This window comes from Osmia lignaria, chromosome 2 (genome assembly GCF_051020975.1).
Source record: "Osmia lignaria lignaria isolate PbOS001 chromosome 2, iyOsmLign1, whole genome shotgun sequence".
Lineage (NCBI taxonomy): Eukaryota > Metazoa > Arthropoda > Insecta > Hymenoptera > Megachilidae > Osmia > Osmia lignaria.
In genome coordinates, this window is record NC_135033.1 from 7965626 (window position 1) to 7991423 (window position 25798).

Below are 25798 nucleotides of genomic sequence, written 5' to 3' on the forward strand. Positions count from 1 at the left end.
TCTTCTCCGTGGGGTTGAAATTGGTTGAGCTATCGTTTGATCAAGTTTCTGTCATTGTACTATTATGCGTAGAGCTGGTAATAATTGAAATTTTATTCTACTCACCGACGGACCACGTTTTGTTCTTAGCCTCCATCCAGGTCTGGCCGTCCTTCTTGTATTGTACGACGATGGTTCGGACGGGTAATTCAGGTTGCGTGGCGGGCGGTACCAGGTCGAACTTGATCGTGGTCGCGGTGATCTCGGCCATCTTCACCTGTAGTACTTCGCCAGGTCTCGTGGCTTCCCTCAGCTCGATGTTATGCTCCCGCGTTCCATGCGTGTTCGAGGCGATACACTTGTAAGTGGTGTAATACCGTCTGTCGAGCGGTACGATCATCAACGTCGAGAGCGGTCCGTTCCCTAACTGCTTGATCATGTTATCATTGTCGATCTTGCGATCTCCGTTTATGGTCCAGCGTATCGTAGCGTTCGGTATGCTATCAGCGATGCAGCTTATGTTCACCGGCCTCTGTTCCCACGACCAGACAGTCTTATTCGACATGGACGCGAACGAGGGTGGAAATTCGACGGTAAGGTGTCCGTTTCTGTGCGCCTCACCCCCGGCATTCTGAGCGATACACTCGTAAAGGCCGTCGTTTGATCTGAAAACCTCGTGGATCGTCAAAGTACCGACCGTTTCACCGGTGGTGACGTCGGCCTGATTCGTCAGGATAATCCTGTCGTCGTCGGGTTGAGCTCCATTCACGTAAGGCTTCTCCGATGTGTGCTTTCTGAACGTGACTTGGGGAGGTGGACGGCCAAAGGCTTTGCAGACGAGATTCGCTTCTTTGTCCTGCACCACGGTGCTGTTCACGAACTCCATGATCTTTGGTTTCACTATCACGTTCACCTTGATGTTCGTGCTAGCCGTACCGGCCGCGTTCGTCGCCGTGCATTGATACTCCCCCGCGTCCTCCCTGTTCACGTTGGTGATCGTCAACACACCCGTGTCCGCGTCCACACCGAACCGATCGGCGTTCGACAGATTCTGCTGGGTCAACGATTTCACCCAGGTGAATTTTGGTGGCGGTTTGCCGCGAGCCTTGCACCGTATGTCCGCGTTTTCCCCTTCGATTATGTTCACCGGACTGGACAGCTCCTCCACGGTGGGTCGCACGTGAACCTGTTGGGGATGGAAATGCAAACCAGGATCTTGATACCTGTGGTAAACGGTACGTCTGCCGCATGGAATAATTAGCGTACATATTTGGAGGTCGGATTCGGGGGTAATGCGGGATAGAACACGTTCATTGGTTGGCAAACAGGGAAAGGATAATGAAATTGGCCAATTTTCGAAATGATTGCAGAATAAATACTGAAACGAAGGGGAATATATCGCGTGAAACCTACCTCGACACGGATAGGTCGTTCTTTCAACTCGCCGGTAGTCAATACCGAAGCACGACAAGTGTAGATACCGTCGTCAGATTCTTGAACGTTCTTGATCTTCAGGGCGTACGTGTCTATAATGTAGTGGTCGTTCGTCTTAATTAATTCCCCGTTGTACAGCCAGTCAACCGATGGCGAAGGCCTTGCCCGTACTTTGCACTGAATAGCGAAGTCCTCTCCCAGAATGGGATATTGATTGGAGGGTGCATTGTCCCAGGTGATCGCAACTACGAAACGGTAATTATTCTTCGTGTATTTTCACCTCTCTACGTATCATCGTTATTTTCTTACACCACCGTCGTCTTCTTTTTTAATCGAACATTATTTAACATTAATTCTGAAACTTTTCAACATAGCTGTATTATTTTTTTCTCACCTATGGTATCGATCGTCACCGACTTCTCCAGGAGAATGGAATTCGCGTAAGTTCCTTTGCACATGTATTTACCAGCCTGTTCCTCTTGCAACGAATTGAAGAACAAAGACAAGCTGTTATCTTGGTGCAATTCGGTGTACATCAGTGGTTTCGTATGCCCAGGGAACGTGCTACACGGGATAATCGAAAGAAATTATTCCACTACCATCCATCTTTCACTCATAGCCATACAACAACGACGATAATAACGGCGATGAATGAAACGTTCGGATAGAGTGTTGGAAATTGAACATAAATTGGCTCGGTGTTTCGCGAAAATCGATAGAAATACGTTTCTCACGATTCCTTTCGCTCGAAGGAACAAAATTAAATCGTTAAAGCGGCTAGTAATTCGAATTTCATCCCCTTGGCGGTTCCGAAAATGACCACGGAACGCTCGATCGCGATAATATTCCAATCGACACGCTAGAACAATACTGATTAACGGGCAACGATAAACGATATTTCTCCAAATATTTTCCAATCGAGCGTGTTGAATTTTCGCCCCGACGAAATCTGTAAATCGTCCTCGATAACTAATCCGTATTCTAACGCGAAACAGCGAGCCGATATCGGGGTGAAATATCACTATGTCGCTAGAAAGAGGGGTGGGGGGTGGTGTGTGAGAGATGGTATACACGCGGTGAACACGATGGTGGGTGCATCGAAATCGAATCGATGGCGTGGGATCGAGAGTGCGGCGTAATCGATCGACCTTAATTCGCGACGTAAGGGCCGGATCGAACACGAAGAACACACCTCGTTGATTCTCTCTGGTTGGATCCCACGCCAGCAACGAGGACCAGCAATTTCAGTCGCTGGTGTTCAGGCAACGATGAAAGAGCGAGAGCTAGATGAGAGGGCGGGGCAGGAGATAAACTGGTACAAACGAGACGCATTCACATGAATTCACACAATTTAACAACACTGCATGACAGAGTACGGTTGCGGAGATAAGGTCCAGGCGGATGCTGAATCGAGTCGTAATGAATAGTTTCGATGCGATTTCGAACGGGTCCCCGTCAGCAACGATACGCTCTAATGAACCCTTTCGATTAGGAAACGCGACCTCCGTAGAGCTGCTGATCTAAGAAAAAGAAAAATAGGGAGTGGCGTTGACTGTGGTTAAATCGTGGTTGATTTCAGGCGCAATTAGTCCTGTGATTGCGATCTAACCAATTGCTCCTTTCCTCTGAAATAATACCGTACCTGCGGTTACAGGCAAGGCTTTCTCAAATTTTTCTCACTGATATTTTATTAAGATCTTAGTTCAGAATATATTACACCTGAAACCATTGTAACCGCACAAACGCCAACTAAGGAAAGAAACGATGCAACATTTTTGTGTCGTTCATACACGATGATAATGGCAATGAGAAATGGTAGCAGTGTTAGTCCGACGATTATGCAATAGCACCCTTTCTTCTATCCTAATCGGGAACACGATCCGTAAGTAGGATTAATGAAACGATTCTCGAGCCGGTACACGCGTCCGTCGTTGAATTTATCGGCCATTACTCGCCACGACGAGCGGACATAATTATGCAAATCTCTCGGGGTACGCGTAATCGGGCAAACACGCGATCCGACGAATCAGTTACCGACGAGGTTAACGCTCGTTTGCGTTGTTTGATCGTGCGGTTCAATATTTGCAAGACGCTGCCCGCGATACTGTACATTATTTAGCCGAAGGATCGATCGTGATCGCGCAGACTAACACGCGGCTACAAGAGAAGACAATGTTCTCTGGATAAACATATAGACAGATGATGGTGATGATGGTTAGTTGGTTTAACCCTTTCAGCTTCAAATACCTTCGTGGATAGTTCACTGTGGATATAGAATAGATAGAACACCCAGTTATCGTTTACAGAATAGTAACACCTGTTCAAACATGTTCAGGCTAGAAAACTGACGTCCATAAACAAAGGTCACAGTTTCATGGTTCACGGTCCACAGTGAATATTTCATTCGAAGCCGTGTATGGAAGTTGGTAGAGCTAAAAGGGTAAGTGAAACAGTGCGATAATAGAGCCACTTAATTGCTCGGTTTGCCTGTTGTTGTCGTTCAACAGCACGCATCCTTTAACGTCTGTTTTAGCCAACGGGGTTTTCTTGCCCCGCCAGCAAGTTCTACACGCGGTGGGCCAGGGATTGTTCAAATAGAACGGGAAGTCAGTTTGGCCACGGAAGGCGGAAAACTTTCTCGAACAGCTTAATGAGCAACGCTTAGCTAGCAGAACAATCGGGCGGACCTGCAGCAATTAAGAGCCTCCACTGTACAGAGGTTGTTGTAGACGTAAATCAGCCGCGGGGTGACTACTGGTCTAAGATGGGGCACCGAAGAAAGACACCGTCTTCTCGGTTGGATGAGTTTCAGGGGGAGGAAAGTCTAAAGTGTGACTATAAAAACGGCTGCGGGGGTGGTACGATCGCAGAACAATGAGAAAACAGATGGACTTACACTACGGTTGCGTGTTTAAAAAAGTCTTGAATTGAGTTTTGTATACTCGCCTTTCGATCGGCAAAACGACGAGTCTGTGTGCAAAACAAGTGACAGAAATTTGTTTAATTAGTGCTGTTGCGTGGTGGTGATCGTGGTCCTAGCTCGGGTGTAATATAAAAAATTTTGTAGAAAAAAAAGAGCCGCGTGGCTGCAAGTACGTATGCACTTATACGATGGAAATGTAATTCGAGGTATAATAATTTATATTTCTGAAAATGATAAATCGAGATCGAGGAAATTTAAAATTCTTTTTATATAAATACCAAGTTTCAAGTTTCAAATGTATGTCATTTTAAAAATAAAGCTCCCTGTAAAACATCCCCGTTGCAAATTTTCAATTTTCTCTCGTAGACTAAACTTTTATACCACGAGCCACACATCACCATTTGCGCATCTCTCGTTTCAATTATCCGCTAAAAGTGGCTCTGTTATTGTAAAAATAAGCTCAATAGCATGAACGTCCCTTGCTCGTATATTCTCGTTTACCCTGACAAACGTTGTTTGAGCTGTCGCGAATTTTTTTCCCGCTCCCTGCTTCTGGCTCTTAACATCGTCGTTTGAGTTATACGTATATCTCGCTGCACACGTTTCGACAAATCAGTGAAATTTCATAAATCAACGGATCTTCGTAGCTTTCGACGAATGTTTACTAGTCTCAATATCGCTGCGACTACTCGTGGCGCGACATTGAAACGAATTTCATTCTTTTGTCACGTGACGTCGAGAAATAGAGTGGTTTTAATCAATTTTATCCAATTTGAGAATACACGGGGCAATTTCTGATTTAAGGTGAAAAAAAAAGAAATAGAATAAACGTGTTCCGAGCTTTGAAATGAAAATTATTTTTAAAAATAAATTAATTACTGTTAGTGCGATGAATTCTGTCAACGTTATATTAAGGGGATAAGTAAAATAAATCGACTAATTCAATTTATCGCCCTTTCTAAACGAGAAACCGTATTCACAGTTCGATTAAATAGCCAAATCAAAACTTGTGCGAACCACCTTAGATCAGAATCGAACCGTGCAAACGAGAATACACCGCAGCAAGTATGTAACGAGAAACGTGAAGCAGGAATCGTAGTTAACAATCTGCGGAATCTATCGAACGGATCTACTCACTTCAGCGACTCGATCACACGATTCTGTGGATCGACCCATTGCATGTCCCTGATGAGCTTCGTGTCCTCGACCTTCGGTTTGCACGTCAGGATGATGCTGGAACCGATTGGCTTCGTCTGCGTATCCCCGCTTGGCAGGATCTCCAAGGAAGCCTGGTTCGCGTAAGCTGCAAGCAAAATCGAGACGTGACCGGTCGTTAGGTTGACAACGAAAACAGATCGTTAGCGCGTCGAACGGATAGGGATACAGGATTTTCTTGCCGGGCACGGTGCGCGTTCGCTTTAATCGGCCCACGGTAATTGCACGTAATTTCGTAATAACGACGCGATTGCATCGCGTCCCTGGAAATCCGTGTTGGAAGATTTTTACAGACACCTCGAAAACATCGAACACGCTCGACGTGTACGGACTACTTTATCGCGCGATGCTGTGGCTCGTTGAGACTTAATCCCTTGATAGCGTAGACAATTTATTATAGGGAGGACATTTTTATTTTTAATCAAATAAATTCTTACGTTTATTGTACGGTATTTTTTTCTTCATCTTATCTTAGGATCAAATCTCTCATACTCTTTTTGCGAAACACCAGCGTCAATCCCCAACGTGGAATCATCCGTATCAGGATATATCGATAGATTGGAGCTCGATGTAAGCTTCTTACCCGGACGATTTGCGTCGCGAGGTGACGGCGCAGCCCTGAACAGATAAACGCACAGCACGGAAATGCAGATCGACGTCTCGGCGGCGCTCATTGTCGAGACGTGGCAGATGCCACGGCTGCTTTTACGAGCACTAGCAACATACGTGCGTCAACTATGATGCCGGAATGCAGCCGGGTTATGCCGTCGTGACACGCAACGAGCCCCGGGTGCCCCGCCGGTACGCACAACAGGAAGCCAGAATTAAGCTAATTAATCGTGACGAGCGAAAGTACGGAATTGGACTAACTAGGAAACGTTCCGACAGCCATGAGCCCATTGTTAATCTTCTCTTTACTCAGGAATCGTAAATGTTTACCTAGATATACGTATCGCGCGTCTGAAATTTCCACTACGCTATTTACAAATATATTCTGGAGCAATTGGATTTTTCTGTACATACCCGGGCGTTCGTCGATAAAACTATATACGAACGTTCATCCGGTTGATTCACGTGTGCCGTTGACGTAATCGGGCATGTTACGAAAATTGAAACTGTGTCAAATGAAACGACGTGACAAAAAAGCTGTTCTCGGTTTACACTCGTGTGTATTTACCGTCGTGGGACCAGGCTGTAAATATTCGTCGGTGAAATTGTAATTAATTCAATGCAACGACAGAAAGATACGATGACTATGAATGAAATGATACGGAACACACGTACGTCGCAAAATGTGAAATAAATTCACTTCCTGAATCTTCGAATCTGCATTTATGATCTTCATCTGTCTATCACACTTCCCGACGGTATATCAAACAGATAACTCTATCAGTGTAGAATTGTAGATAGGGAAGTTAACGAGTGAAGCAGACGTTACGTAATTCGAAGGACGTCTCGGAGAGCCGGGTAGAAGATGATTCAAACGGAAAGTCCAATTTTCGGTACCGTGGTCTGCTCGTTTCGCGATAAGAAGTTCAGCAATCGAGCAAGAGCACTTCCTCCAGCTGGGATTACGACCCCCCGAGAAATATCTTGGCCCGGGACAGCTTATTTCCACTCGTTCGGGAAACAACGGGCCGACGTAGTAGCGATAAGCCTCGCGAATTCATCATTTCCGGATCGTTTAGTGAAAGGGGAGAATAAGAACGTATGACAAGGGTGAATTACAGGTTTCCCTATAGTCATCCAGAAGGCTACGACTCGAGAATCGCTAATAAGCCTCACGTACGATTATATAAATGAGATACACATGGTAAATACACTCTCCTTTATAGAGGACCATCAAGAATGGCCATTATCTTGTAACTCGACGAAATTTCCGGTTGAAATTCTGACGTCCGATGAGCTCGCCGCTTTAAACGCTATCAATTATCGTTAAACTCTTATTGTATCTACCGAAGAAGAATAGTGTAGTTATTTTATTGTTAAAATACCATTAAACATATTATTGTCTAATTGATAATTAGACGATTCAAATTTATTTCTAAATTATTAAATCTAAAACACTCACCATTACTTCATCATTCTAAGGATATCATCCTCTATGCAACAATACACGTCATCAACCCTCGAGAAAAAAAAGCGCATCGTAATCCACGATCCCCAAAACCCGCCACCTAATTACACCCTAACATCAGAGCCTCCGCAAAATCCAGAAAGCTGCTTTCTCACCCTCGATCATTACGTTATACGAAACTCGTTCGTGAACCAGCTAAAAGAACACCGCAAATCCATGGGGTTGTACCATCACGAGGATCCACTCGAACGTATTCTATAATCGTTTTACAAATTCGACCGATTCATCGCGGACCGTTGACCACCCTTTACAAAGACCATCATCATCGTGCAACCCCCCGAATTCGCGAATTCATCGTTCCTCTGCGTTGCGCGGATTCACCGGAAAACATTCCACTCGGTGAATTTTCACGAAGAAATCCTTGGTAATTGACCGAGGGCTTCGTCATTGCGTTCCTCTTCAGGGGGGTAGGAAGATGACCCGAAGAATCAGAAAAAGGAATAGGGTGACGAGAAATAAAGTACGGAGTGAGGGAGAAAGAAAGAAACAAAGGAGCGTGTAGATGCAGAGAGCCACCCTTCCAGGACATCTTATTTACGTTAGTTAGGGTTTGTTGGCACAGCCACCCGAGGGGCCATTCAATGGAACCACCACCCCCATTTCTATTCCCCGATGTCTACGTATACATTCAGAGCTCCTCCTAGAAACCCTGCTATTACCCTTATCCACCTATATGTATATGGGACATCACCTACCCCCTTACACAGGGTGTCGTTCTGTTACTTACGCACCACCCGATGTATACCCGTGTGGCAAGGGGCTTGGAAGCGGGTAAACTCGGCGACATGTCACTCGAGCTGGAAGAATTCGATCTGGGAGGGTGCTGGAAACAGAGGGTGGTTCGCGAGGAGGGATACAGAGAGGATTTGATCAAATTCCGATATCGAATTGGCCGGGTAAGGGTGAAAAACGAGAAACGGAGGGGTTTACGAAATTTTCCGATGTAGCTACTTGACAAACTTCCATTCGTATCACTCAAGGTTCTTCTCTGCTACCGACTTACGCGCGGATTTTCGACGAATGTTTGGTTTTCATCTGGACGAGCGAGCTCGGTTTTGATATCGCGAAGAGCTCCAGAAGAGGGGCAGCGAAATTCGAGACGGAAGAAACGCGAGAACGTTGAAATCCAAAATTGAACTCGTGATTGGAAATTCAGCACCCTCGGTCGCACGAAACGAATATGTACGCGCAACTGATGTTACGGACCTCAATCGCACGTTCTGAATCGAATATCGATGATTTCGATATGTTGCTAATAAATCCTGATTTCTATTACAGATATTCAGTTGGGGAAAACTTGTTAGTTAAATAGAAACTGAAATTGTAAATCTTCGAAATAATATTCGTTAGTTAGAATAAATATTATCACGTTAATAGTAATTAATAATAAGGGTTTCATTCTCTTGCTAAGGGTGTGGAAACGAGAATGTATATTTCCCGTCGATTTATTCCATTTCGACAATCCTAGAGAAGGAGAAAACAAATTGGGACACAGAACGGTGAAATAAAATACGGTTCAATATTCTTTTATCTCTTTTTTCGGTTTTTTTCATGTAACGAAACATACAACAGCAGAGGCTATCGGAATTAATTGAACGATTGTGAAATTATTCGATAAAACAATCTTTGTGTTGGCAAATTGTTTTACGATACTCTTTTTCTGGGAATTTTAATACAAACACCATGAAAATGTTCATTCTATACAAAATGAAATCTGAGGAAATAATATTGAAATAACAGGAACATAATAGTCAGTGTTTTTAATTAATACTGCAAGTGATATTAGTTGCATGGTAATTTCCTGGAACGAGTTAATCGACTCTGTAATGATAACAGACAAGTGGGGAGTAGTAGCTAAGATATCGACAAACTGTCTTCCGGTAATCAAGTAATCACGTTACCTTAATACACACCAGTCGAAAACAAGGAGCTAATTGATGCTATAATCGACAAACTTTCTTCGAAACCATTTCAACGTGTCACGAAGCTGTTCATTAAATTATCTCAAAAACACCTTCAATTCTACCCTAATTTGCATTTTAATTTTCCAAATCGTAGACTGCTCTAAAACGTCACTATTTCGCTTAAAATTCGTACTACTTATTTTCACTCAAAGCATCGTTTCTTGGATCTAGGTCACAATGCACCCACTAAAGAAGTCCAAAGGAATCATCCCCTTAATCGAGTATCCGTATTCAAATCGTTTCACTGTGGAGAGGAAGAAGTATCAAAGGACACAGTGAACGGCCTTTTTCAAGGGACAAAGGAATCCTGGAAACTTGATCCATAGTATCGACAGGAAAAGACGCCGAGGGGTGGACTAGTGGACCACCCCCCTTTTCGTCCGATATCCCGAAAGTTTCCCGATTAAGTCGCCGGGGGGATCGTTTCGTTGTAATCTTGTCGACAAACTCTCGCGATTAAGTAGCTCGATATATACATATACAGAGACGGTGTAATGAAGTGGTCGAAGGGGCTCCGGCATCTCGGTGGCGGCCGTTTCGTAAACCGAAATTACACTCGCTAATAAAGGGGTGCAAAATGGTCGTCTGGCCAGAAACTTGCAGCATACGCGCCCGTCGGATTAGCCGAGTATGTACACGGTTGGCCGATCAGAGAAAGGTGTTCTGTTATTAATAGCAATTAAGCAAATGGTCCTTTACGAAATTTCATTAGATCGGCTTGGTAGGGTAGAAGTGCGCGATGCAAAGGATCTGCATTAATATCTCGTACGCGTTCAACGGGAACAATCAACTTCCGTTTGATGAGAGGATGAAGTAAAAGCTTTCCCGGGAAAATTGTGCGTTTCAATGGGTTCATGGGATTTTGAATGTTAAACGTGCGGTATGAATTGGAGATGGGATTCAAGCATACTGGGAGCAGATCCGAATCTGCTTTATTAGTGGATTTAAACTGATGGTTCGAGCTTCCGGCATTTTGGCCAAGTATTGAGGAAGCCATGACGTGAAAGGGCGAGCGGAAGCGAGTTCCGTGCGAACAGTTAGCACGTGGCTCGCCGAGGTGGCCAGAAACCAACAATTTCACCGCAAGGCTTCCGCTTCAAATCGGCTTTCCAAGCACAATTTCAACCCACACATTCTCCTTCGTGCAGAAATTTTTATCCCGGCTTCTTTTAATGTTCGACACTTGGTTTAGAGTACTCCGGTGCAAAAACAGTCGCGAGAAGAAGCGGAAAAGGAATCTACGGAGGGCTTCAGGCGGCATTTAATTAGAATGCGGCTTATCTCCGACCGTGAGTGTTCCGTCTACGGCGTTGGCAAAAGTTTTTATCGGTATCTCTTTCACCGACTGCCTTTCAAGCACTACCGTGTACTCGTATTTAGAAGGCTTCCTTGTTGCCTTTGTGTAGAAACGCGAGCTTTGATCGGCTGACACGGTAGAGGAGGAGCGTTTTGATTAACACGGGCTTCGCGCCATTGTCAGAATTTAATCGTCATTCGAATATATAAACTGGCTTCGGTAATCCTCGTTAACAGGACGATTCTAAATTTAACTCGATATTTTTACAACATTTTTTTATTTTTATTAAACCTTCACTGGGTTACTCAGGCAAGATTTGGTTGCAAATTAAAAGGAACGGTGGACGAAGAGGTTTCTTGGAATATCCGACAGGAAATCCAGTGTACCACGAAGGGACGGTGGGTTCATCGTTTGAGGAATGCGATAACAGGGTGTTCATGACTCTACATAGATGTTTCCGTCGGGTTAAATTGAGAATTCCATTGAGCAGCAGCTCAATGCAAACAAGCGTATCAAAATACACGGTGCACGTATCTCGACGAGCGCATTCGTAAGATACTGTACAGGGGGAAAGAGAGATTCGATCTTGTTATTAAAACGCTGCCCGCAAATATTATGAAGTTCGGACGAGAGAGTAACTGCGAAGGGAGTGTGTAATTATTTCCATGGTGAAACGCTTGAAACTCAAGGGTGCACAGATTGCTGGTAAACGACTGAAAGTTTCCATTCAAATTGGTTACGTCTCAGCTCATCTAGAAATATTAATACACGTTACTTATTTTAGAAATTTTTATTAACCTTCTACCTTTATCAGAGATATTTATTAATACGTTAACACAAAATTGAAATTAATTGGACAATTAAAAATAATTTTAAATATAAGTGTGAATATTTGACAGGGTCATTTCCATTGTAACAATTGACTAATTTTTCCTTGACTGTAAACAAAGTCATCACTTGTACCACTTACGTCATTCATTTTGCCAAATTAATTTTTATAATGCATTTATTACGCGTTGTATTTATATGTTACGATAAATAATGATTTATCTTTCGATTTGTTATTCCACGCCATTAGAATTTCCCTCCTGTAATTATTTAGTTACAGAAAATTGAGGTTGTCGATCAGTGATAATCACCATGGTAACGCGTTAATAACGTTGCTGGAATGAATGAAAAGCTGATTGATCGACCGATGCAGATTCGCGAGAAATCCGTGTCACCGATGCTGAAAACGTTATCAATAGCCTATCATAAAATCAACACGATTGCTTGGACAATCGTTCACGTTCGAATACGTTTCGATGCCGGTGCAATCGGGTTCGTGTAAATATATAGCAAACTAATTGCAACGTTTTGTACGATTGAACAATGGAAACATTTAAACACCGTTTCCCAGCACCAAGTTTCCCGACAACGGATGAAATTCCAAACTGTCTTCTGTAAGCCACACTTCCGTTTGAATATGATCCGTGTTCCCGGTGTTCTCCGGCGTTTCATCGAAACCACCGGATATCGATTAAGCTACATTTCCATAGTTTCACGACTAATTTTACCCGTTCCTGTCGCACCGATTGTTTCATGCGGATTCCCGGCTACATCTTGTTAAGCGTTTCGCTTCGAATTGTCATATTGTTTCCCTTACTATTGCTACAATACTGCAATCGCTATGAAAAGAATAATAAATGAAACAAACGTTACAATTGTACCCCGTTTGTAAAACCACCCCCTTCGTATCATACAGATCGCGTACGTTTTTACATGGCTACATATTATTTCATCGGCGCCATTTCGCGTATTCAAGCCGATGGCCAATTTCGTCGGACATATTTTTCCCCGCTATACGTTTCGCTTATCACCCCTCTGAACGCGTTTCTCGCGGGAGAGATCCATTATAAACCGGCGAGAGAGAGAGAAAAAAAAAGAACCGCGTACCGCGTTAAATATAATACCACCGCTGGTCCGGCGAGACGCGTCGTCAAAAACAAATCCGAAAATGGACCTATCCGATCCCGGCGCGCGTCGTTTTCCACCCCCAACGTCCGCGAGGAGAAAACAACCAAGCGAACATTTGTCCGCGCGAAATTCCAGCGAGCCGAAGAGAAACACATCGCGATACAAACCTGATGTCCAAGTTTTTTATCCAACGCAACAGAGCAAGTTCATTTCGTGCCCGGGGATCGATAGAAAACTGCGGGGTAACAGCCACGCTTTTCTGCTACATGGGAACAGAACGCAACGAAGGGATGAAGGGATTTCTTGCGCGAATAAAACCGGGGATTAAATTTTCTATACTCTAATCTCTTTGTTTTTGAAGAAAAGAGTTGTTCAGGGTGAAGTATAGATATGTTAATTAAATTTCAATTAACGTAACTTCAACTCGAATGCGTAGGCGTTAACACGTTTCCGTGAAGTAAGATCCGAGGAAAGAAGCCACGATAACGCAGCCCTGTTCCTCCTTAAGCACTACACGCAATTACGCGGAGAGCGAGAGATATCCTCGAGTAGGAAAAAAACTCCCTCGTAGCGTTAAGATCAACCCCCCGCTACCCTCGTGACGAATCGATGCAAGAGGCTGCCGTTTGTACTCGCTTCCCTAAAAGGCGGCGCCCTCAAAGCGGCAAGGCTCGTTAAAGGCGAATCGTTCTCTTTTTCCTGCCACGGTGTGTGCCACTCGTTACATGCTTCGCACGTGCTCGAGGCTCGCGCGAACGCAGGGGCGCATTCAATGGGTTCGAGACGGTGCAGGCAGGGAAGAAATCATTAAGCGGTGATTTGTGGGAAGACGAGACGACTACCAGAGAGGATATTATTGAAATTATACGAGGGTTGTAATTAGGTCTTGTTGTGGATCGCAATCAAGATTAATTGTTAAGGGGTGATTAAAAAGAAAACACGATACCGGTGTTGGCTGAAGAGAATTTTCTACCTACCGGGCGATTGTTAGATGTAGTTATCGGAAAATACGATGGAGGTGATTGTTGAAAATTGCATGATTCTAGGAAATCGATAGGGGTTGTTAGAGAGAAGGGTTGTTTTCGAGATTGGTTGTTGGAAACTGCAATTAGCGGCAATCATTAAGAGTAGTTAAAGGAGAAAATTTTATAGTAGGTTACCGATTATTATTGTACATAGCATTATTGTTCTGAAGAAGAAAATTTAATTGCTTCTACTTCCTAACTAGAATCCATAATTTTATGATTAAAGACAGATCTAATTAGAGAGAGTCCCACTTAAACTTCAATAACCTTAAAATTTTAATGAACCAAGATTCCTCATACTTTCTATTCATCTGAATTTTATACCTTCTATTCTTGAAAGAATATGTACTCACGCGTTACACGCTCATTGTATGCGTTCGGCAGATAATTTAAAAGCAAACATCTTATCTCTTATCTGACACACTTGCTTCGATATCAAACATTGTATTTTACATAAATCAGAATCACCTGGTTCATGGCTTAAATACTTTACTTAACAGCTCCATCTTATTCCTTGCCTCGTTACGGGAATGTATTTCACCCGTAAATGAATTAACAGAAACGACGCCCGACGTCGGACGTCGATCCGTCCCTGGACACCATGGCGTCTCAGTTCTCTGCAAGCAGAGCGAGACGCTCTGACGCAAGTCTTGGGAACTAAAGCCACCGACTCAAAGACGCCGAGGGTCCGGATAACGTCTTCAAACAGAGAAATCCCCGACAGACAATAAATCCCCATAGCGGAGCTACGAGCCAACACATCCCGGAGTATGCGAAAGAAAGATAGAAGAAGAAAGGAGCGAGAAGCATTATCGACGCGCTGGAAAATTGCACCTAAAGCGTGGTGATAAAGCGACGCGATAAAACCAGTCGGTAGCATAAGACGTGGCAAAAGTTGGACGCATAATCGTCGCTATTCGCCACGTGTCCCATAGGATTTCATTCGGAGTAGCCGCAGATAAGGCTTCCCCGGACGTATCTTTATGGTATCCCATTGATCCGGATCCGATTTAACGTGTACCTCTCGTTTGCTACGAAAGTTTTACTGCTTCCACGAGGGTGGACTGTTAATTTTTGGCACAGCTTGTACCGGTCTTTTTAATTGTTTAACACTATCTGGCAGTACTGCTAATCGTTTTACAGCGATCTTGATAACTTAAGCGATTTCTTTGCGGTGTAATCAGCTCCGCAACAGGTACTTCCATTCTTGAACAAGTTTTTACTGCTCTTTTTCTTTCCAGGTGATTTGAGGCCAATTCAAGTTTACCCGCGAGACGTTTCGGAATGTTATACGATCATTCCTTCTCGATTATCCCATGCTTACCGCAGTTCGAAAATTATGGCTCCCTTGACGTTTGAAAAAGATGTAAAAGGACCATCATCGGTTACTTGACAAATAGTTTCTTGAATAAAATGGAACAGAGAACCGTAGTAAGTGTAAATTGAATGTTCGAAAGGAAGATAGCAATATCTGTTGCCTTTATTGGACAACGAGGTCAGTTCTATAAGTATGGAGTTGAATCTCACTCGAAACTACTACTATTCCAGCAATTGTGTTAAGCGTTTTAAAGGTACTGTGCTTATGGTGCGGTTTGACCGCAGATGGTGACCAGTTTCTTGCGACACTCTTTTTCGTAATTAAATAAAACGCTTTGGAAGAACCTTGCGCAATTCGCTCGGGAAAATGGTAAACCAAGACACCCTTGGCTTCGTTTCGCCAAATAGTATAATGAGAAAATTCGTAAAAACCTCTGATGCATTTATAATTAATCCAATCAACTGGAGTTTATTAAATTTTCGTTATGCAAATATTGCATTTCGTTTACAGTGGATTTATAAGGAAAACCTTCCACGATCTTTCTCGATAAGAGCAGTGAAAAACGACGCTGGGCGTCTGAGAATCTGCGAATATTTTCCTGGAAATGCGAATCGGAATAAGAATGCTGAACATTCCCGTCGTTGCTCTACCATTCTACTCGTCAGACTCGCTACAAGTTTACGAATTAAATACTTTTATGCTCAAGGGTTTGAGAGGGATGTTATAAAGCCGGACGCGTACCGCCATATCTTCTCCGCGATGGAATCCGTTAATTGCTTAAAAAGACGAGCAAGCTTTCCAATACCTGGAAATTTTCGTGTACGCGTGTACCAGCCAACAGCTTGCGATAATATCGTGCCGCTGCAAGACAGACGATCCCTGCGCGCTACGCTCGTCAGACCGTGTTCTTGCAAATTTACTGAAAATTCCCGTTGCTAGGCTTCCGTTCGCGGCTACGTTCCACAATGTAACGCGAAATGGAACGAACCCGTGGCCAGAGCATCAATCATCCGGCTCTTTCCCTTGTTCCCTTTTCACTTGGAAACACGTCGCGGATAACGCGAGAGCTTTGAAGATCTCTGAACCACGTCCACCCAATATGAGAACAAAGAAAAAAAGAACGAAGAGTATGACAAGCCTTCGAACACGGCCCGATATCAGCTACCTTTGCTTCTCAATGTTATCTCGAAACGTTGCTCGAGCACGTCGGTGAACTCGAAAACGGGACAATGGAACCGAGATACACTGATTTTCATCGGAATTTTTCTGACCAGTCGAAAGAGAAAATGTATTTTCAAGCGTACTTCGAACAAGTTCCCTTGGAATTTTTCAATAAAAGTTCCGACATCCTACTTTGCAATGCTCCGATAAGTTAAATCGCATATAAAGCAATTTAAACACTTTATCATCCATTAGTTACTTTACATCATTATCACTGGTTTATCTCAGCGACTGTTCTATTCACCCTATTCAACTTCATTATTGAAGATACGAAAGGCAGAAGAAGGGTGGAACGAACGAACAGCATACCCGAAGCTTGCACGCTCCAAAGTTTTCGCTTTTACTATAGTTTACTTTGCCTGATCCGATCAAACTATCGTGAAAAGAGTCATGGAAAACAGCGACCTTATATATTTGCATAAAACTACATCCGTTCACCGTGAAAGCGTACTTCCATCGAAAGGAGATTTAATAAAAGATATTTAAATGAGAAGAGGTGTTTTCCATGGGAACCCTTCGTCCATATTATTAGGAATTCATTATGGATTCGGTAAGTAATCCTAGGAATCCGGTACACAAAAAGATCAATCCGGTATACGTTTTTCTCGTTTTGTTCGAACGGTATCGATTGTGGACGAACGGTTTGCGGCTTCAGCCTGAAACTGTTTGCGGTCGAACGAATCAACGCGATATCCCACTGCACTTTGCGGAATTGGTCATTGCCTTGCGGTCACCGAGATTTTCCGCGCATCTCGTCCCGTCCGTTCAAGACTTACGATCTCTCCAAAGCCAAGATTATTGCTTTCAGAATATCCCACAAATTTCCTTGTCAACTACTTTTGCAAATAAGATATTCATCTTTGAAATATCTAACAAAAGAAAATTTCAATTTTATCCAAAGAATTTTTCAAAAGAATTCTCCGATCTCTCCAAAGCCAAGATTATTGCTTTTAGAATATCCCATAAATTTCCTTGTCAACTAATTTCATAAACACGATATTCATCTTTGAAATATCTAACAAAAGAAAATTTCAATTTTATCCAAAGGATTCTTTGAAAGAATCCTCCGAAAAGTTGCAAGTTCAGTGGCCACCATCTGGCCGCAAGACAGCGTAGGGTAGGCGGGGCGATAAAGCGATTTTCTCGCAAAAATTTCACGGAGACGTAGTCTGGTACACCTGGTTACCAAAGGGCCAGGGCCAGGTTCAGCTTCAGCCGGTGGTAGCGCGCAGTTAGCAGCCAAGAGGAGGGCGATATCCGGCAATTTCGGTAAAAGGGTTCCTCCTATATAGAGGGTGCACCTGGTGACGCCAGCGTGCCACGACTAAAAGCTATTTTCCCGTAATTCAGCAGCCCGTCTCTCCGACGCGACGACTGTACACGCAGCCAGGTTGCTACTTCCATCAATTTTCCGGACGAGGCTTGGACCCGGTAGTTTCGCGGCAATAAGTCGTAACTCGGCCGACTTCACGGGACCTGGGTGTATGCATAGGGTCCTCGAGGGCCACCCTAGGGTCTGCGTGTTTACGACGTCCCGTCTGGACGAACATTTCGCCGGCGACTAAGTTTTGCCACTCGATACACAGCTCGCTGAAACTGTAATCTAGAAGAGAAATGTTGGAGTTCTGGGAAATTCGTGGTACACTCTGCGGTATGTTTTGCTGGTAATTTGTTCAACGTGGACGGATGGATAATTGTTTGATAATTTAGACGGTCGATCGTTTGGGTATTTTGAACTGGTAATGTTTTTTCACAGATGGTACGTAAGGTGTTAATACTTTGAACGGAGAATAGGGTTAGCGAACTTTATTAGTGCGGATGCGACACGAAACGAGGGTCCGCAATGACTTCCTGGTTCTCAATGATCGCTCTACTCCTACTCTCCCCATGCGACACGGTTTTCGCATGTACCTCGAATGTTTCAATAAAATCAATTTTGATAATTAATATTATCCACGCCTCGACAAGAGAGGAAATTTGCTGCGTTATTTCAAATCTTTTGGTACGATCGTTAAATCAAAGCTACGGCGAAACGTATTAATCCCCGTAAATCAACCATAGCACACCTGCTCACCGCCTCCACCCTCCGTTTATCATCGCTTAAAACGCGTTAATGCAAAGCAGATACTCTCATCAGCGACGTATTAGGGCTCGCCCGTTCCGCGATCTAATCGTTGAACAAAGGAGGGCTAACCGGCCGTTTCGCAGCCTATTGTCATCGGCTAAAGCGAGGAGCAGAAGGAGCAGTAATTATCGCGAATGGCTCTGTAATAAAACATTTCGAACCAACCTGACACTTGTAGGTACGATATGTACTTCAAAATTTCATGGAATATAGAATTCTTGAAAAATTCTTAATTTTCAAATTGTAATTAGGATCTGATAAATTTTGATAAGAGTAAGGAGCAACGACGTGAAAAGTTAAGCATTTTAATCTCGAATACGTGACAGTCAGCATCGAAGTGTTAATTCCCCGCAAAATCCATTAGCAGCGTTAGTTATTATCACAGATACACGCTGTTCAAAGTCTGGCTCTGGCTTTCGTGATAACAGGGGTGGTAAAATGGGATGCGGTTGAATGTGGATTGAATTGGTAGGCTTATTTAACCCTTTCCCTGTAAATGACGTATATTTACGTCCTACGAAACTGTATGCGTGCGGTTAATGAGGGAGCTACTAAATTAGTATCAGGTTTTAGTTGAATAAAATTTTAATTAATCGATTTGCTATCATTTTTTCGTTGAATATTTTTATCAGATCGTGACATAAGTGAAGAGAAAAAAAAGAACGGGCTATTCGATAATGTATGTATTAAATTTTCTCTACAATTTCGACAGGCACGCAATTTATACGTCAAACGTCGAGCGAGTAAACATTTAATGGAACGAAACAGCGATCCAGACCGCTGCAATTTTGTTTCGATGGGCCAATGATGAAAAATACTACCCCTATATCCTGCTGGGGGTACTTTCCATCGTTGTTTACGCAGACCAACCGGTAATTGTTAATAACAGAAATGTCGTCGATGCATTAAATTGATTGCCAAATAAATGAATTATTTGACACAATGCTAATACGTCTATGGTGTCGAAGAAGAAACGAAAAGAGGAGATTGGTTATTTAATTATTGAAATTGTTGTGACATTGCCTTTTCATTTAAAAATATTCATGATATAGAAGATCCGTTTTTATTTGTTAAAATAATAAGTATTTGTAATTTTCGTTACGAAAGAAAAATAAAAGGTAATCAAACCACTGGTAAATTTTTAACGAGAGACAAATATTTTCTCTGGTTTTAATTAACAAATTGTTTAAAACAACGGTTTTAACCAAAGCTCGTTGACAAAGCACGTCAACCTCAGAAAAAGAATGTTTCAATGTTAACAAAAAAATAAAAGCTTTTTCAAATATTGAAACACTAAAAACAAGAAACAACGTTGATGAAAACTATTCGACAAACCATTAACGAGAACGACTCAATTGCACGCTGTTTACCATTATCGACGTTTCACCCAGCTTTCCAGAGAATTGCAAACTTAATTACGAACGCATTAAATTAATTATCGAATAAACATAGTCGAACCGACAACGCGTGGGTGAAAAATCGTTCTCCAAACATTTCCAATTTTTTTTCTCTCGATTTCTTATCGACCAACCGCAATTTTTTCTACAAAAAAAGCTAACAATTAACCTTTGAAGAACGTGACGTTCTTTTTTTTTAAATAAAAAGGCTACAATTTTTCTGGCTAGATCGCAAAGCTTTGCTCGTGCACTAAAGTGAACGTCAAGCGAGATTTTTTCAAACGTCGACTCTCGGTTTTGTCTGCCTTCAATCTACATCGATTCGTCGAGATTTTGTTTCAATAGAGTCGACAGTGGAAACGTTTGTAACCCATTTTCCGTCGTCGAGTATTCTGGAAAGGGAAAGAGGGGCTACTGTTTCTAAATTGTTAATTACAAAGCGGTTCGAGGACGCTTCAACTAAGTGCCGAGTAAATGTTTCCAGTTGAGTTTAGTTACAATCGTGCTCCGGCCTGTTTGAATGGTAATTTTCTTTAGCGAAAATCGGTAATTGAATTATAATCGTTGCAACCGGTAATTTAATTAATACAGAAAGATATACACTCAAGTGAAAATATGAATGCATCAAGCCTGTTTCACTGGATTTCGTTATATCCAACAATTTATTAGCCGCGATATCTAATTATCCGTCAACCACTCCGTTATCGGATTGTTAATTACCTAGCGCAGTTCAAAGTCGACAGAATCGTCGGACTGATTTGATCCTTTTTCCACCCTCTCGCGAGTTAACGAGAGCCACGCTTCATTTCGATTTCTCTTTGCGGGCGATCCTCGAAACGCGATTTACCTCGACGAGAGGGGGCGAGGGTGGTGTGTAGGCCAATTAAAAACGTTTCCACAGGGTCGTAGGTCTTCGAGAAAGGCGGACGAAAAACAGGCTTGCCTCTTCGTTCGGGGATGAAATTAAATTTCCTTCGTTTCCATGTTGCTGCGAACGAGGAACGGGGGTGGGGGTTGGCACGGTTAAGACGGGCCACGACTTAAATAATTTAGTCGCGAACCGCTTCTCCCGGACAACTTTCTTCAACCCCCTTAACCGGTGTCTTTCTCCGATTCCTCCGAGCTGCCTTTTCGTATTCTCCTTCTTGCAACCCCCAAAGGAAAGGATCCCCGGGGGTGGAATTCAGATAAGAAATCCTCCGCATTTTCCACGGGGGATGCGAGCGATATTTTCACGCGCGCACGTGCTGTCGATGGAAAACGAACGGAAATATCAAATTCGATCCTCGCAGACAGATGAACGAAGGGGGTTGGCCAATCCCCGTCACGGCTTGCTGCCTTTTCATCTCTTTTTTTATCTGTTATATTACCACTTAGACGAGGAGCCGTTATTGATTATCGATAACTTATCGATACCTTATTGATATTTAATGACGAATCGATATCGTTAAGGCTGAGGTGGAATATTTATCAGTATTTATCAATAACGCGACCGATAGCAGCTCCTTCATTAACCCTTGCTCTATCTCTTTGTGCAGAATCATTAATACGAAGGAACGAACGTGATGAAAATTTCAATGCATCAGAGGAGTCGACGCGAGTCGAGTCGATTTTGGGACAAAGACTAGGGTGTAGGTTCGTCGAAACGAAGAACATCATTTTCCTATGAATACGAATAATACCCTGCCACCTTTGAGCGGACGTAGCTCTCGCCTGGTAAATTGCTATTGAAGTGGGCTGGTGGAGGCGGGGAGTAGTTGCGAACAGTACGAACCAAGAGAGATTTGACTCTGTCGGCTGTTTTCAGGGGTTGAGGGATGATATTTGCTCAGGGGGAACGCTTTGATTAGCAAATGAAGTACACTGGATAGGCGAGATTGATACCGATTCGATTTCTCATATTACACGTGTCTAAAAAGATGAAATAATTCATGGTATTTATTTTTTACTTTCAAAAATATCGATACGAATATTTTAAAAGCATCGCGTTAACTATAGTGACACTTCCGGCAATTTCGCGCGGCAGCAAAACCGTTAAACAATTCACACGTTGAGCCAAGATCGATCGTGACTTCAATTGAAATTCCGCCAACTTTTTGGCCAATTTCAGCGATCATTTCCTTCCCAAAGGATCTAACCAAGAATCTCTTTCGTGGCCGAGCAATGGCGATACCGATATTCGAGTCGAGTCTTGTTTAAATTAATACCGAATGCTTGTCCCGTCCACGTCGCTCGCCAACGGCACAATGGACCTCGTTTCCGCCAACATTGTGTACACGCTCGATAAAGACGACGGGGATGGACCCGAACGCGCGAATGTGATCGCAATGATACTCGCACACGCGGGTCTACGCAAGCTGAACAAAGAGGGCGGGATTTCGCGAAATGAAAATTGCATTCGGCGAAATTTCTCCGTCCTCTGCAATTGCGATGCACCGGTATTGATAATTCAAGCGGCAACGAGATAACATCGTTGCTGTCACGTTTCTCGCGGCTGTATTGCATGGAGAGCGTATTTTAGGGCTGGGAAATAGGGGTTGTTCGGAAACGAGCTGTTATTTGCTAAACTAATTTAGGTAAACTAATTTATACACCAAAATCAATTTAAAAAGAATCGATGATTTATCATTCAATATTTTTCGTCGATTGAAATTAGATCAAGGTAAAAATACACGATTCGAGGAACGTGTGCCACGCGCACGCGAGTGGCACGATTCCATTAACAGCGCGAAAATGGGGTAAGAAGGCGTATAGGAAACGAGGCAAATTGAGCGCCACGGCAAACTCGATTCACCCGGTAATCCGGCCCTTCCGTTTCTAAAGGGTGGTTCACAACCAGCCATCCCAGCGACCGGACTTACGCTCCGTTGACGCGGCCATTGCCGTTGCCGGGATTAAAGCGTCCCGTGGCGCGCGAACAATTTTCCTCGCCGCCATGGGGACCGGAAGATTAATAATTCCTTTCGCAGCTGCTAAACCGGCTTTAACCCATTAGGCACTCGATACTTTTTAACACCATTTCGAAACAAATCGATGATGTTTAAATCCAAGCTTTGCATCGGGTCCATTTTCTTCCTTTCCTGTTTCAGAATTATTCCGAGAAGCACTTAAAACACGGAACGCTTATGGCAAGAAGTGGGTTAACGTTTGATGACCAAAGAATGGAGCCAGAGTTCCTCGAATAGTCGTTCGTTATGGTTCGTCGATCGTCTTTGGATCCTCGTTTGTTTTGAGTTATGACCTGGTTACGATTTGAAATAGTGCTTTCAATGGAAATTGAAACTCGAGGACAGGATGGACCGATTGTTTCCGCGCTGATAATTCGATTCTAATGATGGTAATTATTGGTTCTCGTTCAGGATATGTAATTAGACTGTTCTGAGAAGTTGCTTATCCGTTTGAAGGTTCGTTTCATATTAATATTATTCTATCAGACACTCAAATTAGAATACTCGACATCATATACTAGGCAACAAGTTATTCTATCCGCACAGTTTCACGTTCACCCTTATCAAAGCACCTGGCCTCGATCAGACGCTCCCGTCGGGACGCGACAGGGGTAGCAGACTCGGTGGTGGAAATCCGAATGAAAGCGAATCCCGAAAACGGCTGAATTCACCGAACACGAAAATCATCCTCGACGCGGAAGGCTTCCGTTTCGCGGATCTAATAGGAAATACCGCGCATTCTCAGCAGGCAAGTAGCGCACAACACCCTACGATCCCTCCTACACGTGGTTGGCTTTCCACTCGAGCGGAAGGTCAATCCCGACGCTTCGAAATTTCGGACCGCCCCTACTACGACGAAATTAACTGTCAATCTCAATTCCGTCCCCCTCCCTCCTGAACGCGGGCGTACACGATATAGAAGAGATCCCCTTTGACGCGGTGCTCCCACAACAGGGTGCTGGTTGCCTAGGATCTCTGAACACGGTCCCGTGTACCCCTGCCGGACCCCTTTCGGCCAGTGTCAATTATAAAGCAGCAGGCTGGTGTCTGGCAGAAATGTCAGCCGACCGTCACACGCCTCTCCTTTTTCCGTCAAGCTTGATTTAATCGAAAAATCTGACCAACGATCGGCCCCGTAACGGCCGAGAGGTCACGCCTCGTCCGCTTTTCCACGAACTGGACCAACATCGGGGGATACAAGCTCGACGTATTTGGGAGACCGTGTCGTCGACCGGTAACACGATTTATTCGGAACCGCGATTGCTGCCTGATTGACCCGGAGAATTTGATGGAATTGGGATTATAGGTGTTTCGAGGGATGCTCTGATCCGATATCGGTCCAGGTACAGGGGTCGATGCTTTTGTCTTTATACCGCTCGTTGGTATAATATTTCGTTGCAAATATATAATAGCTTATTTCTGAAACGGTAAAGACTGGTACAGACACTTTCGATCAAGTTCGTGCGAAACTTCGGTGAAAATTTTGCCTCAGGGTAGATCCCGAGTTTCAAGACCCGTTAGCAGGCAGAATTTTTCAATTAACCTCTCGTTCAAGCATCTTCATTTCCAAGTTTAATTGGATCTGAAATCCTTATCAGTTCGACTTAATTCGTTTACGAGTCTCCTCGGAGTCTCTTCAATCGAATGTCGTTGCTTTCACGTTCAATTAAGTCAAGAGTCATTTACTTTCGAATTAAATTGAAGCAAAAGTCGCGTCGTATCTTAAAAATCATTTTGGCGTGTGAATAAAATTTATCGTTACTTAACGTGCAACGTAATCATCAACAGCTGATGCGTATGATAAAGGAGAAAAAATAAAAAAATATTTCTCCCTGTTATGTCACTCTAATGGACCTCCGATTTCAGTAGACGCTTTTCATTTCTATTTAAAACCATTTGGTTAGAACATGACAGCGTCGATTGCCGAACCGTGTGGTTTTTATCTCCTCTAAACTTATTGACAGCTTACAAATAAAATCATACGAATTTTCGAAACCGTGAAACTCGAGCTTTTTTGTGCGAAGCTTGTGTTTGAACTAGTGATGCTTTTTTATACGGTCAGTTTGGTCCCGTGATTTCTAGTTATTTAAAAGTCCATGTTTTTTTGTATACCTTTTAGGAGGCTCAAAAATCCTGACTTTGATCTCGCTCGCTTGGACAAAAATATCTGTGACCATCGTAAACAAAAATTTAACCCCTGAACCTGGATCAATCGCAACAAAGTTTATTTTTTATTCGAATAACTTCTGAAATTCCTTCCTTTTGATAGTCTCGATAGTTGCAAGTTCAGCAAATTGTAGTCGAATGAGCAAGTCGAACGACGAAACAGCGAGGCGGTCGAACGAAATGGCAATCAAAGCTGAACGAACAATGAAGAAGGGGTCTGGTGGTGCCTTCAAAGGATGTATCGAGTTAATGACAATGGTGCCATTTGCATCTCGGTCCACGAGGAAGCGGATAAGTGCATCTCGCAGATGAGAACGTGGGCGGGGATCGTTGTGCCAACCAATAATTGAGACGAACCACCGTCCTTAGGCTTCCAGCTGAGAGAATGTCCGAGAATGTAACGCGATAACTGATGGCTCGCGAACCCTTAATGACGGTGTCATTTCTTCCTTGTCTAGGCTACACGACAGGTAATTGCGACGCCGTGGGTGGAGAACCGGTCGTAAACGATCTATCCCCGTCGTGAGAGGCTTTGAAGAACGATTTCGATGATACCAGAAGGTCGAGAGACGTCTGTCTATACCTTCTAGGCATCATTTTCATTGAATTTAACAATAAAACCGTCAAAGTGAACCGATCGTATAATTTCTTTGAAAATTGCTTATAACGGTGTATTATCTTTTTTTAAGTACT

At 43.3% G+C, this 25798-nt stretch overlaps 1 protein-coding gene across 7 annotated transcripts in view; it reads right to left on the minus strand.

Annotated features, from left to right (window-relative positions):
• Positions 1-25798, minus strand: part of Fas2 (neural cell adhesion molecule fasciclin 2) — an 81530-nt gene that overhangs the window by 15210 nt on the left and 40522 nt on the right. For 2 of the 7 annotated variants that reach the window (XR_004582118.2, XM_034330211.2), the window contains exons 1-6: positions 6135-6287; positions 5474-5639; positions 4360-4383; positions 1808-1977; positions 1393-1658; positions 106-1165 (exon numbers count right to left, since the gene is read on the minus strand). Coding sequence is in view for 6 of the 7 variants with exons in the window: in XM_034330211.2 (XP_034186102.1) it covers positions 106-1165; positions 1393-1658; positions 1808-1977; positions 4360-4383; positions 5474-5639; positions 6135-6225 (1777 nt within the window). In the remaining variant the exon portion in view is untranslated. Of the gene's footprint in view, positions 1-105; positions 1166-1392; positions 1659-1807; positions 1978-4359; positions 4384-5473; positions 5640-6134; positions 6291-25798 lie in introns of those variants that run through there. The other 5 variants (XM_034330206.2, XM_034330210.2, XM_034330208.2 and 2 more) reach the window with 5 other exon arrangements.